The 14,190-nt window shown below is 35.8% G+C and overlaps 1 protein-coding gene across 3 annotated transcripts in view; it reads right to left on the bottom strand.

Annotated features, from left to right (window-relative positions):
- The window catches only part of TASP1 (taspase 1), a gene marked incomplete at both ends in the record, with an annotated part of 220,137 nt that extends 207,835 nt beyond the window's left edge, over positions 1 to 12,302 (bottom strand). For all 3 annotated transcript variants that reach the window (XM_084247263.1, XM_084247262.1, XM_084247261.1), the window contains 3 exons: positions 6,299 to 6,367; positions 7,885 to 7,952; positions 12,158 to 12,302. In XM_084247263.1, the coding sequence (XP_084103389.1) occupies positions 6,299 to 6,367; positions 7,885 to 7,952; positions 12,158 to 12,302 (282 nt within the window). The remainder of the gene's footprint in view (positions 1 to 6,298; positions 6,368 to 7,884; positions 7,953 to 12,157) is intronic.
- Between the last annotated feature and the right edge of the window lie 1,888 nt (positions 12,303 to 14,190).

Consider the following 14,190-nt stretch of genomic DNA (forward strand, 5'->3'; position numbering starts at 1 on the left):
TGTATATATCTGATAAGGTCCATACAACTCATCCAGAAATGACTAGAAAAAGCTGAAATAATACTTCATGCCCCCATCAGCACAGAGTGAAACATAACAAACTCTATACTTAAGCATATTGACTTGGTCAAAACTTAATACACAGTTTTAGTGCAATATAAAATTAGTCTAGAATAAGTGATTCTGCTTTCTCATTATTTTAAAAACAAAGAAGGAAAAAAATCACTGCTTTTCCATTAAGCAGGTATTTTTGCTTGAGCACATATTTAATTTCTAGGGTCTTAGAAAATAGATGTACCTAATGTGTAAACACAAACAGTAAGTTACAAGTTGCCCCTTAGTACTAAAGGCAAGAATTCAGCATCAATACTCAAAATAGTGTTTTAGAAAGAGCGTAACTTACTTTTACTGTCCCAGGCTAAATGGGCTCTGTCTGGTGCTTCTTTGTCTGCACATGGCCACCCACAGCCTGTCTTCTAATTAAATCAATACTCTAGCAGCAGAACAAGCAAACAAGTTGCCTCCCATCTGCGTACAGCTCTTCAGGACACATTTCCCTTGGTCAGAAGGTAGAAATTCTTGGGAGAGGTGATTTTCTCTGCCTCTTCACAAGAAGAACATGGATACTTGGCTGGATGCAACTCCATGAAGTGTAACTGTGTGTGTACACCTCAAAAAATAAAACAAAAAAAAAAATGCAGAGAAACATAAAGACTCTATAAATAGCTGGAATACATAGAAAAACTGAGGCACCACTGGAAACACTGCTAAACAGATAGGCAAAACAGGGTCTTTGACTGAAATAATCAATGATTCCAAGTTGGAAAAAAAAAATAAAAAGACAATTTGAAGTCAAAACTCAAATTTCATGCAATAAAAACATTTTAAGTACTACAAAGGAATGAAAGTAAAACTCCCTGCTTACATACATAAAACAGGAACCCTCCCCCCATTACATGGAGTAATAGATAATATCAATGGAAGAGAAAAATGAGATTTTCAAGGGGGAAAATCCAAAATTTTCCAAAATTTTAATGGGCACTTGTGTATATGTGAGTTAACTGTATCAAGCTGTCTTTCCAATGTATCCAGTCCTATCAGGGAAAGGAGAGGAAGAAGCAATGGACCCTTGTTTATGAAATTATTTTTGAAAAACAAAATGTACAAAAGAATGGTGGGCCTCTCTGGTGGCACAAGGGGTTAAGCACCACACTATGAAGCTATCCATAGCCTCTGCAGCATGAGTTCGATCCCTGGCCCGCCAGAGAGAAACCCACATGGCACAGCAGACCTCTCCTGCCTTGCCTGCTGCTCCCCTCAGCAGTGTGTTTCAGTCTGTCTGCCTGTTCTGTTCCTACTCTGTCTCTGGTGAATCCTCTCACTACCCCTCATCTCTGGCCTGTACCCCAGCTCTTAGATGCATAAATAAATATCTTAAAAAAAAAAAAAAAGACTGGAGATGCTCGTCTATTTAAATAATTGTTTAATCTCCCAAATAAATAGAAATGACTGTAGACATGATGTCCCTCCATTTTTGCAAATAAAAACCAAACATGAAAGTGGCATAAGGAACAGGTGAGTAAGCATCAATCTAAAGAGAAGACCTATTTAAAAAAAAAGAAGAGAAGTCCTATAAGTGAATTTGCTATAGGTTTGGTGAGAAGAAGGATATATCAGCCCTTCCCAATAACCCCTTCCATCCTAGATAGGCCCATATGCCAGCAGAATATCACAATATCTATATAACCAATAAGCAGTTCACAGACTGGCGAGCCTTAGGTGCTCTCTCTCCCCTTGAAACACACAGATAATTCCAGCTGGAATTATATAGCCAAGTAAAGGGGTAGACCTAATCATGCTGCTGCACAGAGGCCTGGACTGAGGTGCAACAAAGGACTACTCTAGCAGGTGACATGTTAGCGATTCCTGCCATAAAGAAATGCATGCAGAACTGGTCATGGGTATAAGAGAATGAAAAGATACAAACATGTGACAATGTTATATATAATATAAATATATAATGCAAATACCTACTTTTTTCTTTCACACCCAAACTAATAGTTATCTGGAAAAGACTTCTTAAGAATTTTCCTAAAGTTTACAAGTAAGCATTAAATTGGATTACATAAATCTAAAGACAACAAACAGCTTTTAGCAGACAAATATAAAACTTGTGCCCAATATAATCTGATCTTTAAATAAATTTGGACAATAAACTAATTTCAATTATGAATTACCATCTCACCTACCCATAGGAAGCCTTAAAAGATGAACCAAGTCAACAAAAGAACTGCAGGGTCCATTTTATATAACATAAGCTCAGCAAAATATTGTAACAAAGGAATCTGTGTAATTTAACTTTTACAGTGTGAAATTTCAAAGCTATTTCTATTACTGTTTTCAGTGCACAGTAACAATCTACCAAAATAATCCATTTTCAAATGAAATGACCAAAATCTCTCAAAAGCTATAAGATCTTCAAAACTCACAGATTTTCTCACAGGACTACAAACAAACCTCTTAAAAGGCTGTTATTAATCTTCACCAATTATTCCTTAGCAGAACTTTTAAACTCAAGTCTTAATACTTTTTAAAAATAGATACTGATGATGGGCCTCCCCAGTGGTGCAGTGGGTTGAGCGCAGCGCTGTGAAGCTGTCCACAGTCTCTGCAGCGCAGGTTCAATTCCCGGCCAGCCAGGGAGATACCCACATGGCATGGCAGACCTCTCCTGTCTCGCCGGCTGCTCCCCTCAGCAGTGCTTTTGGTTGTCTGCTTGTTCTGCTCCCAGTTCTGTTTCTGGTGAATTCTCTTACCCTCCTGCGCCTCTGGCCTGTACCCCAGTTCTTGTGTAAGTAAATAAATCTTTAAAAAAAAAGGAGCTATTTTATTAATAGTTCATTTTTATCCAGAATTCATGAAATACTTTCTACTTCAGCAGTAGCATCATGACTCATCCAGATCTACAACCAATTTCCTCAAAGAAGAAAGGCATATCAGAAACTATACCCTGTGAAATGTGCAAAATTATGATCTATCATTTAAAACCCACTGTTTCTATCTAGAACCAAAACTATTTCAAAAAAAGTCATAAAAGCAACTGTCCTGCAAACATATAGCCCCAGGAACAAAGATCAAATTGTTTCACAATGCTTATCTTCTCTAATATGAATGAAATCAGAGTTGTACTGCCAAATGAACAGAAATCAATTTTCCATCAACAAAAAGGATAATTTCATAAAGCCATAAATAGCTAACAAAACCATGTGACCAAATCAATTTGACAATAAAATATTTAAATATAACCCATAAACTGGCGTTTCCACTTCCTCCCCCACATTTTGAAGATAAACAAAATACACTTTGGAGTCCTGTCATTTTCATTTCCACACAGAACACCTCTCATATGGAAGTGAACACCTTCCTTCCCAAAATCCTGAAGGCAGAAGCAGATCAGTTTAATAGGCAGGGACTCATGCACATGCACGTGCATAAGTCCTCATTTACAGGAAGGAAATGCCTCTACTGATATCCAGAAGTAGCAGTCTTAGGATAATATCACTTGCCACTTGTTTGTAGTAGCAGACTAGAAAATGATACACAAAGTAATCATTTTCCAAGAAAAGCTCAAAAATAATGCATCTAGGTGACTTGCATAAGTAAATGTGTGTATGAAGTGTGTGTATGTATACTTTCTTCTCTTTTACCTTGTCTCTTCCTCCTCTAAGGCCCTGAGTTGAGATCAGTTTTTGCTATTTGTATAAGTGTAAATTTTCATAATTTTAATAGGAATTAAAACATTTCAGTCTACAGTTAGTAATGGTTTCAAGGAATTCAGACCAATTTAAGTATCTGCTTTATTAATAATGTAATAGGCAAGTTTAAAAACACTGACTTTTTCTAATCAAAAATTATATCCCAAAGCAAAAAAAAAAAAAAAATGTTATGATGACTGTCCATATGTAGTCAATAGGTAAGACTCAATTCTACTGAATAGACTGATCGAAACTAAAGACAGTTGCTGTCAAATTAAACATAAGAAAGTATAAATCAGACTCTCTGGGACCTTACAGTAGGTTATAAGGATATAATATTGTTACTTATATATTTCTAAGTACAGAAAATATTAGATCTGATTTTCTTACATTTTTCCATTGATTCAAACTATTATAAACTTTAGCTGAACTCTATTTGAAAATTTTTACCATATTTAAGGTGATGAATCACAACTATGCAAGGCAACAGAAAATGTAGGGGGCAGTATAAGCATGACTTCCAACAAAATTCTTAAGATTCAGGAAAATTCTTCCAGCTAGTAGAGTCTTAGCCCTTAAACTACCAGCATATTACAAAGATTCTACATAAAAATAAATCTTTAACGATAATGTATTGAAATTTTCCCCAAAATTTAATAATTAAATAACAAAAATAATAGAACAAGTTTGTTTAAACAAAAAGTCTTATCACCACTCTTAAAAGGTATAGGTCATCATTCAAAACTATAAAGTTCACTTACTCCTGAATAATTCATTATTCCAAAATATATTTCTAATCATGCTTAAGCATAAATAAATTCTTTAAAAATAAGATTGACTCAGCACTAGGGGGAGACGTAATGAAATATATAACATGATATAATTATGCCTAGAGAAAACTAAAGTTATTCTAGGGTAAAAAGAAAAAGAAAAATTCAGTTCTACTCAATTTTGTAACAACTGCCATTATAGTTTATCTCCCAACTACTCAATAACCTTCTTTCCCCACACTGACTTTAGGCACCGGTAATCTCAAGGTCTCATCTTCTGTACAAAAGAGTGATTTGTAGTTAACTGAATTTTAACTGAATTAAATTTGATGAAGCATTCCTTGTGTGTTTTGAGTAAAGGTATGACTGGAAAATACATCAACCTTCTTTCTTGTATCACTTCTGTCCTTTTATCCATAATACATCTTTTGCTCACATTCCAAAACTTATCACTATAGGTATTATAAATATTTACCTTATATATATCATTTCCAAAGCACCTCATTCTAGTTATAACTGCCACACAATGCTTTAAATAATTGTCATATATTAACCCAGTAAATCTTCACAACTCTGTGAAACAGGAATTATTATACCCATGTTTAAAATGGGGAAACTGAGTTAAGGAGTGGCTGTGAAGTGCCCAAGGACACATGGCTAATGACTTAGAGCAAGCATAAAATGCATCAGTCACAAAAGGAAGAGACCACATATTCCCGAGTCAGATGCCTCAGGAACCAAACTACTGTGTAACTGGTTCCCACCCTCTGTGTTCACACCTCCCATAACAATACTAGGACCAAGCTGAAGACATTCACATGAGACATTAAAATCTACAAATCATGGTCAAAAGTACCACTCCACAAACAAGCAAGGCAATATATAAAACATATGGCTAGGACTTCTGGTAAATTTCTGGATATTTTTCACAGGGAAAAGCAAGACCTGGCATGACAGAGTAGATACACTGATATGAGAGCCTAAACATAAGGTCACAATCCAGTCAACTTGGGAAGATCAATTCTATCGTCTCCTCCTTAAACTCATTACTGTTTTATCTTCATGTTTTATTTGATTTCCCAAGTAGTCTTCTCAACCAGGAAACTACTTGCTCACTACTGTCCTCTAAACCGACTCACACAAATCTATCTTATATAAGTTTGAGGTTTGAGGGCAAAACTCTGTATTCTGTACTCTGATGGCCTAAACATACCCTATACAAACCTATGCTCTCAAGACCCCAGACTGAAAGAACTGAGAGACTCCGTAATCTGGAGTACAAAGAATCACAGAAAATTTGAGAGTCTACGCAATGAATTCTTCATTGGCTGCAGTTAACTGGAGACTAACCTAACAATCACACATAAAGCATACCTTCTGGATACATATCAACCTATTAGGTTTGAGGAAACGTCCCTTTTCACTTTATACACTTCAGATATTAGGAATTTTTTGTTTCCTAAATAACAGCACACATATTACTTTGCAGGGGAGTTAACTTTAGGAATTTTCCTACTGACAATATTAAGAAAAATTAGGTATCCAGTCAGCAATAACATTTGTATTCATGAAAAAAGGAATTTAACCAACTGCTATATTACTCAGAGAAGTCTACAGAGAAAACAACCTAATAATATCACAATATAACTTTGTTAATCATGTTGGGAAATGGTGGTCATATAATTGACAGTTGACTAAGTCAAAAGCTTCATGTCATTTAAGAAAAACAAACATAAATATTATAAAGAAAACTTAAGCAGAGAAAAAAAATACCTCAAGTTCCACCAGAGCTGCAGTCACTGCATCTGTCGCAAGAGCACCAGCCTGCAACTTTTCAATTGCCTATGAGACCAAGGGGTGAAATTATTCATTATAAAACCACAACTTCTCAAAAGCTTAAAGAAGTGGAGATATTTAGTTAATAAAAAGTAATCACTAATTCCATTTCTACTTCAAGAGAGAAACTACTTAGATTTGAAATAAGCAAGTATTTATGATCATAATATTTTATAATATAGCTGCTAATATTATTCAAAATGAGACAATAAATAAAATCTAGCACAGAAACTAAGACGTGTATTCCTCATTAAATGTTTAAATAGTGCATTGTATAAATTAAAAAGACTGACTATAAACTCCAAAAGAAATAGGGTTCTATGACCACAGATTTATAATCGAAAAACATTCCTTTAAAGGTAATGAAAAATTTCACACTTCAAAAAATAATAATATAAAATAGTTCAGAGAATTTTTAACTTTATTATAAAACGCTTAAAGCAAAATCTCTGTAACAAAATATTCTTATTTATTTAGAAATCCATTCATAAGAAAAAGCTTGAGTCCCTAATAAAGTACAAGTTTTCTTCTAAATGGCAAGTAAATACAAATGCAAAGAGCTGAAAACCTAGTTATTTGATATACAATATCCAATTAACATCTATTTGCATAGAAAGTAATGGAAAGTTTGCCTAGAAGAGACTATAGGAAAGTCCAAAATGAAAACAAATAATATTTCTCCTAAGTCCTCTCATGCCCCCACATTATTCAACAATTTAGCAGAACCTCAAAAACCAAAAAAGAAAAAGCACACCTGAGAAAATGGTAAAGCTAATCTCAGAAATGACAGTGAATTTGCTGTGCTACAAACCACATGATAAAAAAATATATAATTTTATTACATTATAATATAATAATAATACAATTTTTATTATAGTATAGTAATAATGATTTTTATTATTTTTCTTCCCATCATAGAAAAACGTACTGGCTGCCTTCGAGCTGTTTTCCCATTCCTTTTATAATAAAGAGTTCAACGCCTTCACAAAGATTAAAAGGTAACTGATAATATGTCCACAATTCAAAAAACATAGACTTTAATTTGGTAAAACAAGGAAGGGAAAGATCTGAGCACCTTTTGGAGAATGAAACACAAAAAACAAAACAAGGCCCCACAAATATCAGCAAAGTAATTTTGTGGTCCAAACCAAAAGGTTATCTTATAAATCAAGCCCTAAAATTTTGAATTTCAGGCCTCCCTGGTGGCACAGCAGTTGAGCGCTGGGCTGCAAAGCAGCCCACGGCCTCTGCGGCACTGGTTCGATCCCCGGTCACCAGCGAGAGTCCCACATGGCATGGGGGATCTCTCCTGCCGCACCCACTGCTCCCCTCAGCAGTGTGTTTCGTCAGTCTGCCTGTTCTGTTCCCCGCTCTGGCTCTGGTGAATTCTCTCACCCTCCCGCGCTTCTGACTGTATCCAGTGCTCACATAAATAAATAAATAAATAAATCTTAAAATTTTGAATTTCAAGGTAAAACTGCTATAGGTTGGAAATGTTCTGATTATATACATTCAGGTCATACCTTCTGACAAGCTCGTTTGCATACATGTTTATATTCCTTGGCTTTGGATTCAGAATGATAACCTGCACCTGTAATGAAAAAAAGAAAACCAACTGATATTAACATATCAGAGATCTTGCTTATATATAAATAATTTATACAAACTGATGTTTTCCTGTTGAAAATAAAATAATAGCCCTAACTGTATAGAATTTTAAAATCTAACAGTTTCTTTTCTCCACCACACCTCTTTTATAGCCATGTCTTTTTTCAAAAAGCTTTTTTTCTGCCAGAAGCAATAGAAATAGCTTATGTCCCCAAAGAGGTTTCACCAAGGTCACCTCTCCTTCCTCCAACAAACCTTTCTCCAAAGTTAGGAGTTCTTTTGATCAGGACTTGAAAAGTCCAAGTGGTGTCTGGAACAGAGTCCCTTCAAGTTCCTCTATGTTCACTTTTCCTTTTTTCCATTACTGAGGTAAAATTGGTTTAGAACACTATACACAATTTAGGGAAATACAGTCATACTTCCTCAGATATGTTACCACACCACTCCACCATCAAATTCCATTTAATTTCAGTGGGCTTCAAAGATGAATCACCACTCTCATTCAAATGAAATTTTTTAGAGAAAAGTTTATTTCCAAAGTAAGGGTTTTTATCAAAATAAAAATCTACTCTATACCTGATTTAATGGCTTCAAATTCTGTTACCTCAATGCTTGTCAAGTAATTCATCACATATTTATCCTCCTCCCCAACCAGCACAGACACTTGTGGATGGGTGACAGGTTGTTACCCAAAGATTTTAGATTTTGGTGATCAATTCTGACCTCTTCTGAAAAAAGAGGAGTTTGTTGGCAGAGTTTGTTAAATTTCTGTTCCACTTTCAAAACCTCCTCACTGGTTTATTCATTAAACGTGTCTATTTCATTTTTTACTCCATCAATATATTCAACTCCTTCTTGCTGGTCCTTCTCTTCCTTCTCTACACCCAGAGAGCTCCACATCTCATCTGGCCTGGGAACATCAGGAAATCTTGATTGCTGAACTAGATGTTGGAGCAAAAACTGATGTTCGAAGGCCAGGCTGTGAGGAAAGTCCCAGAATCAGACTCAAGGCAAATGTTCATCTGAAAAAAGGTTAAGGACTCCTCTTTGTTGACCTATAGAAAGCCCCTGCCAAATGGGAAGTTACTGTTCAGAATCCAGAATTCTTAAGAGTAACTACAAAGGGCCTCCCCGGTGGCGCAGCGGTTGAGCGCCTCTGCGGCGCTGGTTCGATCCCCGGCTGCTCGATCCCCGGCTGCTCCCCGGCCACCGGAGGAGGGTCCCACATGGCGCGCAGACCTCTCCTGCCGCCCGCTGCTCCCCTCAGCAGTGTACTTCGGTCCTTCTGCCTGCTCTGCTCCCCGCTCTGGCTCTGGTGAATTCTCTCGCCCTCCCGCGCTTCTGACTGTACCCAGTGCTTGTATAAACCAAACAAACAAATAATAAATAAATAAATAAGACATGCCTCTAGAAAATTAAAAAAAAAAAAGAGTAACTACAAAAAGCCAGTTAGTTTCTAAATAACACGTGAGACTGGGGGTTGTTACATCCCACCCAGCCACAATCACCACCAATGCCAACACTCCTATCCAAACTCTTTTCATCCTCTCATCCTGGAATGTAGCTCAGGGTATCTCTGAAACCTCAATAACAGCATATTCACTATTGCCTATTAAAAAGCCTGATGATTCTTCTCTCTTAATCATCCACATCTTCCTCAAGAAAATGAATCTGAAATTTGTTTCCCTAAAAGAATTGATATTTACTTAGTTAGGGATTTGAGAATAACCTTTATAAGACAAAGCCCTAAATAATGATGAAAATTAGGTTTCTAATCAAAAAGCTCTTTAACAGAGAACATAAGAGTGGACTCTGGTTGACTGCTAGGCACGTGGGGAAATATCAAAGATTATCAACTAGATAATCCTAAAGCACAGTTGCAAGCTACCAGCCCTTTAAATCCAACTACCATGCTCCCAAGCAAAGCAGACAGCCTTGTGTGTGGAGTCTTACAACTGTCTAGAAACTATTAAAACAATGTGTGCTAGCAGACCAGATTTGTCTGACTAGCCCCCTCCAGTGCCAGAGTAGGAACAGTTTACAGGGTCACTGACATGTAGGATATGCAGTGGTGATGCTTCAGAACATCAGAGTAGCCAAGGTCCTCCCAGTAGGGATGTCGGCACAAAAGGACATATTGGTAGCCTTGACCCAAATCCTGGAACTCTCTCAAGGTAAAATGGCAAAATATGGATCAAAATATGCCTTATGGTTCCATATTCATACACCACATGAAAAGAAAGCAGGTTCCTACAACCAGGAACAAAGATATTAAATGCCCACCAGAGAGCCTGGTCCTGCAAAAAGCCACAGTGGTGATACACTGCCCTGGTGATCAAAGGGATGGATCTAAAATTACAGAAGGCAAAAGAGCAGCTGAATGTGGGGCTACAGCATCTGCTCATTTGGCTTTTCGGGGTCACTCATTCCTCGTGACTTACCTCAATTTATTCCCAGATATACTAATATGGATAAGCAAGGGATCTGTGAACAAGGACTTATTAACCTCATCCCCACATAGAGAGTGACTCAAATGAAACGATAATCCTTCCAGAGGGCCTGCACCACCCAGTGTTGAAATATCTATATGAAGGATCCAACTATGGGAGAGATGCCTTTGAACCTGAATTTAGAGGACCCCTATTTGCAGGGTGCCTCAACAAATCACCCAAAGTTATGGGTCAAGAACAACTCCTACCATTAAATTATTTGGGTTCAAAACTGTAGCATGTGTTCTTTTGAATACTGACAAGTGGATTTAACCAACTGTCCAAACCACTGGAAATATTAAGTGTCTTTTTGTCTTTGTGGATATCTTCTTAGGAAGGGTAAAAGCGTTCTTTACTTTGGATTGCCTAGCTCTACTCAGAGTGACAGTGGATCTGAGTTTATTTCAGAAATCACTGAGAAAGTTGCTTTACAAATTACATGGACGCTACAAGCTAACTTGAGGCAAAGGTGGAGCTTTCCAGACTCTACTCCTAACATCCTAGACAGGGGCCACAGGGAACTAGGGGAGGAAAAGAGCCACCACTGATGCTTTAAAAAAAAAATGGAGCACAGGTGGGCCACTCTCTTTTTTTTCAACTGGCTTCTGACTACACTTGGTTGTCTGCTCAGTTGATGATATCTTTGGGTAGAACAGACACGAGCAGCCGCATACAGCCAGTAATTTATCTTCTCTACCTTTTCTCACTCCATATGTAAATAAATCCTTTTAAACCTTTTTTTGGTTTGTTTTAATTTCTCTCTGTGTGTCTGCTTTGGGCCTCATCCTGTATTCATAAGCACACAGGTAAAGATTCATAAACTAGGTCACTCTTACTTACCCCTAGGCTTAACCTGAAAAACCAAGAAAACTAGACAGGGACTTAAGTGCACATTTAAGGGTTTCTCAGTCTGGCTCGCCAACCATCTGCATGTCATTTAATCTCTCTGGATTTAGGTTTCCACATTTATAATATTAAGAAGGCAAACTACTGCTTGGATTGTGTAATTATACTCTAAGATGACCAAATTCTATACAGGTGTCAAAAATATTTTAGCAGCATTATTTTTTTTTAATTTTTAAAATTTTTTTTATTATTTTTTTATTTTTATATTCCCCATACAATTGCAACCCCAATTTTGACCCCAATCCCTCCTTCCCTCCCCCCCAAAGAGTGTCTCTGGTTCATAGTTGTTTGTTGATTTTGATTTTTTTTCTTTCTTATAGTTATTCTTTTTCCTGGTCCATATTAAGGTTTTCTAGATTCCTGTTATGAGTGAGACCATCCGGTATTTTTCCTTTTCTTTCTGGCTTATTTCGCTGAGCATGATCCCTTCCAGCTCCATCCATGTTGCTTCAGCACCATTATTTTTAAAAACACAAACCAGAGTTTAAAAAATTACTCTGTCTGGTTTTAACACCACCTTAATCTATTATCTTAAGTAAAAGTAAATAATGGTATAAGAATAGGAAGAGTTGTCATTGTAAAATTTTCTAACTGATAAAAACGAAGATGCTCAATATCTGGAAGTAAATCTCTTTGAGTCCAACTCCTTCATCTAGCAATTTGCTTCCTATGGAATTCAATATGAAATTGAATATGGAATTCAATATGAAATTCAATCCCTGCTGTACCTAAATGCAAGAAAAAAAGAAATCACCATTATTTTCATTTTCCTACTCACCTACTTAGAGCTTACCTGCATGCACCAATACAAAGCCCCCTCGTTTCTCTTTATGGGGCTGCTTTGTTTCCAACTCTTTGGCTGTTATTTTAACAGCTGAAACCTGAGATGATCTGGATGGCAGCCCTTCTCCAGAACTCATCCCCTTCTCCATGGTCATTCTCTGAGATTACCATCTTCTACTGGGGGAAAAAGCATACTTCCATCCAAAGTAATTGCAGGACAGGAATTATCCTAAACAAAAATGGGCAAATAAAGTGTGCATTTCTTTCTAGTAACACACAGGTAACATACAAAGCTGTGCAAAGATAACTTTCTAAAACATCTAATTTTAAATTTATTTAACATGGGATATAAAAAGTTTAGAATTTAAATCTCTCTGTCCACTGACAATACTTGAAGCAAGATAAGCAAAAGAACTTTTGTAAAAAGACTACTGACTCCAAAGATCTTGTATCTTTTAACTATAAGAAAAGCTCAATTTAACCTTAAATATCACTTTCTACTCGTCCAAGACAAAAATCTCTGGAACAGTCTAGAACCACAAGTAATGCTGGCAACATCACTAAAGCCTGGATTACTGCTTACTCTTTTTCCCCAGCTTCATTCAAATATAACTGACAAAAAACACTGTGTAAACTTAGTGAAAAAAATGATTTGATAAACATATATTTTATGAAATGCTTATCACAATAAGGCTATTTAACACATCTATCACCTCGCATTATTACTTTTTTTTCATATATGGTTAAGAACATTTAATATCTATAGAGTGCTGCTTAATGGAATGAGGCAACCAGATTCACACCTGCTTATGAAGGACCTAATAAAAAGTGTAATGCTCCATAGTTCAACTGTAATACACAAATGTTAAGAAAACTGTATCACTAAACCAAGAAATTAAAATAACTACACTTTCAAAAACACGAATTTTCATGAATAAGAATTATTTCTGACTTTCTAAATAGATAAGTAATGAGATATAAATTTAAAAAGTATAAGCAATTTATGCCACAAGGTTTTTTCTAATTTTTCTGACTATTACCAGTTCACAAGCTTCCAGCTATCTTGATTTAATAACAATAATGATAGTGAAACACATTTCAGACTAGGGGAAATGTGATTATTTAAAAATCAACACACAGTGATTTAAAGAAAAGTCCAAAACTAGTTGGTTGAAACTACTTAAACATCTAAATTCACACTGTTAAAAAAATGTGTTCTTTATGCTAAAGAATAACTTAGCTGCCTAGTCCCTAAAAGCAGTATAATCAAAGTTAAAGACTAGTGTTTTTCACCACATTGTTATAGTATTATTGATATATAGGCACATTATAGACACAATAAACAATGTGTAGTCTTTGTAATTCTTTTCTGTTTCTAAACTCATCTTGTTTGTAATTATATTTTCAAAACAATTTACCTGCTAACTAATAAAAATTTGTGCTTTTGTCTTTATTTTTCACAGTTCCATATTTTAGGTTTGCTTTGAGTTTTGTTTTCTGTTGTTTTCAGGTGGTTTGGGGGGGGTTCTTTTAAAAATTATTAGTAAACAAAGATTGAAAATTTTTAAAAATTGGTCCATCACACCAGAGATGGTCTGAGAAGAACTGCAAAGTCTAAGAGAGTCCATTAAATTTTTATTATCTAACATTTCATTTAAAGGATATATAGCTTAAGGTCAAAGAAATATACTGCTATATTAAAATGTTTACATATAATCATATATGTAGGAGAAATCTGATCACAAAAGAGTACTGATATTAAATAAGTTATTTAAATGCCTGTTTTTGTTTTGTGGAGGTGGACATCTTTCTAAAGGCGGTTTACCTCCCAATGACTTCACAAGGATCTGCCTCAATTATGTTTATTTTACTTTGGTTATTTCTTTGAGATAGGTTACTTATTTATTTATACATCAGTTAAGGAAGTAGAACTTAAATCATTATTGCTTCCTCTGTCAGACTATACAGACATCACATCTGGCCTAGACATGAAATGAACTTGGCCCATTAGTCATTGAGCCCAAGCAAGTGAAAATTCAGACT

Source organism: Talpa europaea (assembly GCF_964194135.1).
Source record: "Talpa europaea genome assembly, chromosome: 11".
Classification (NCBI taxonomy): domain Eukaryota; kingdom Metazoa; phylum Chordata; class Mammalia; order Eulipotyphla; family Talpidae; genus Talpa; species Talpa europaea.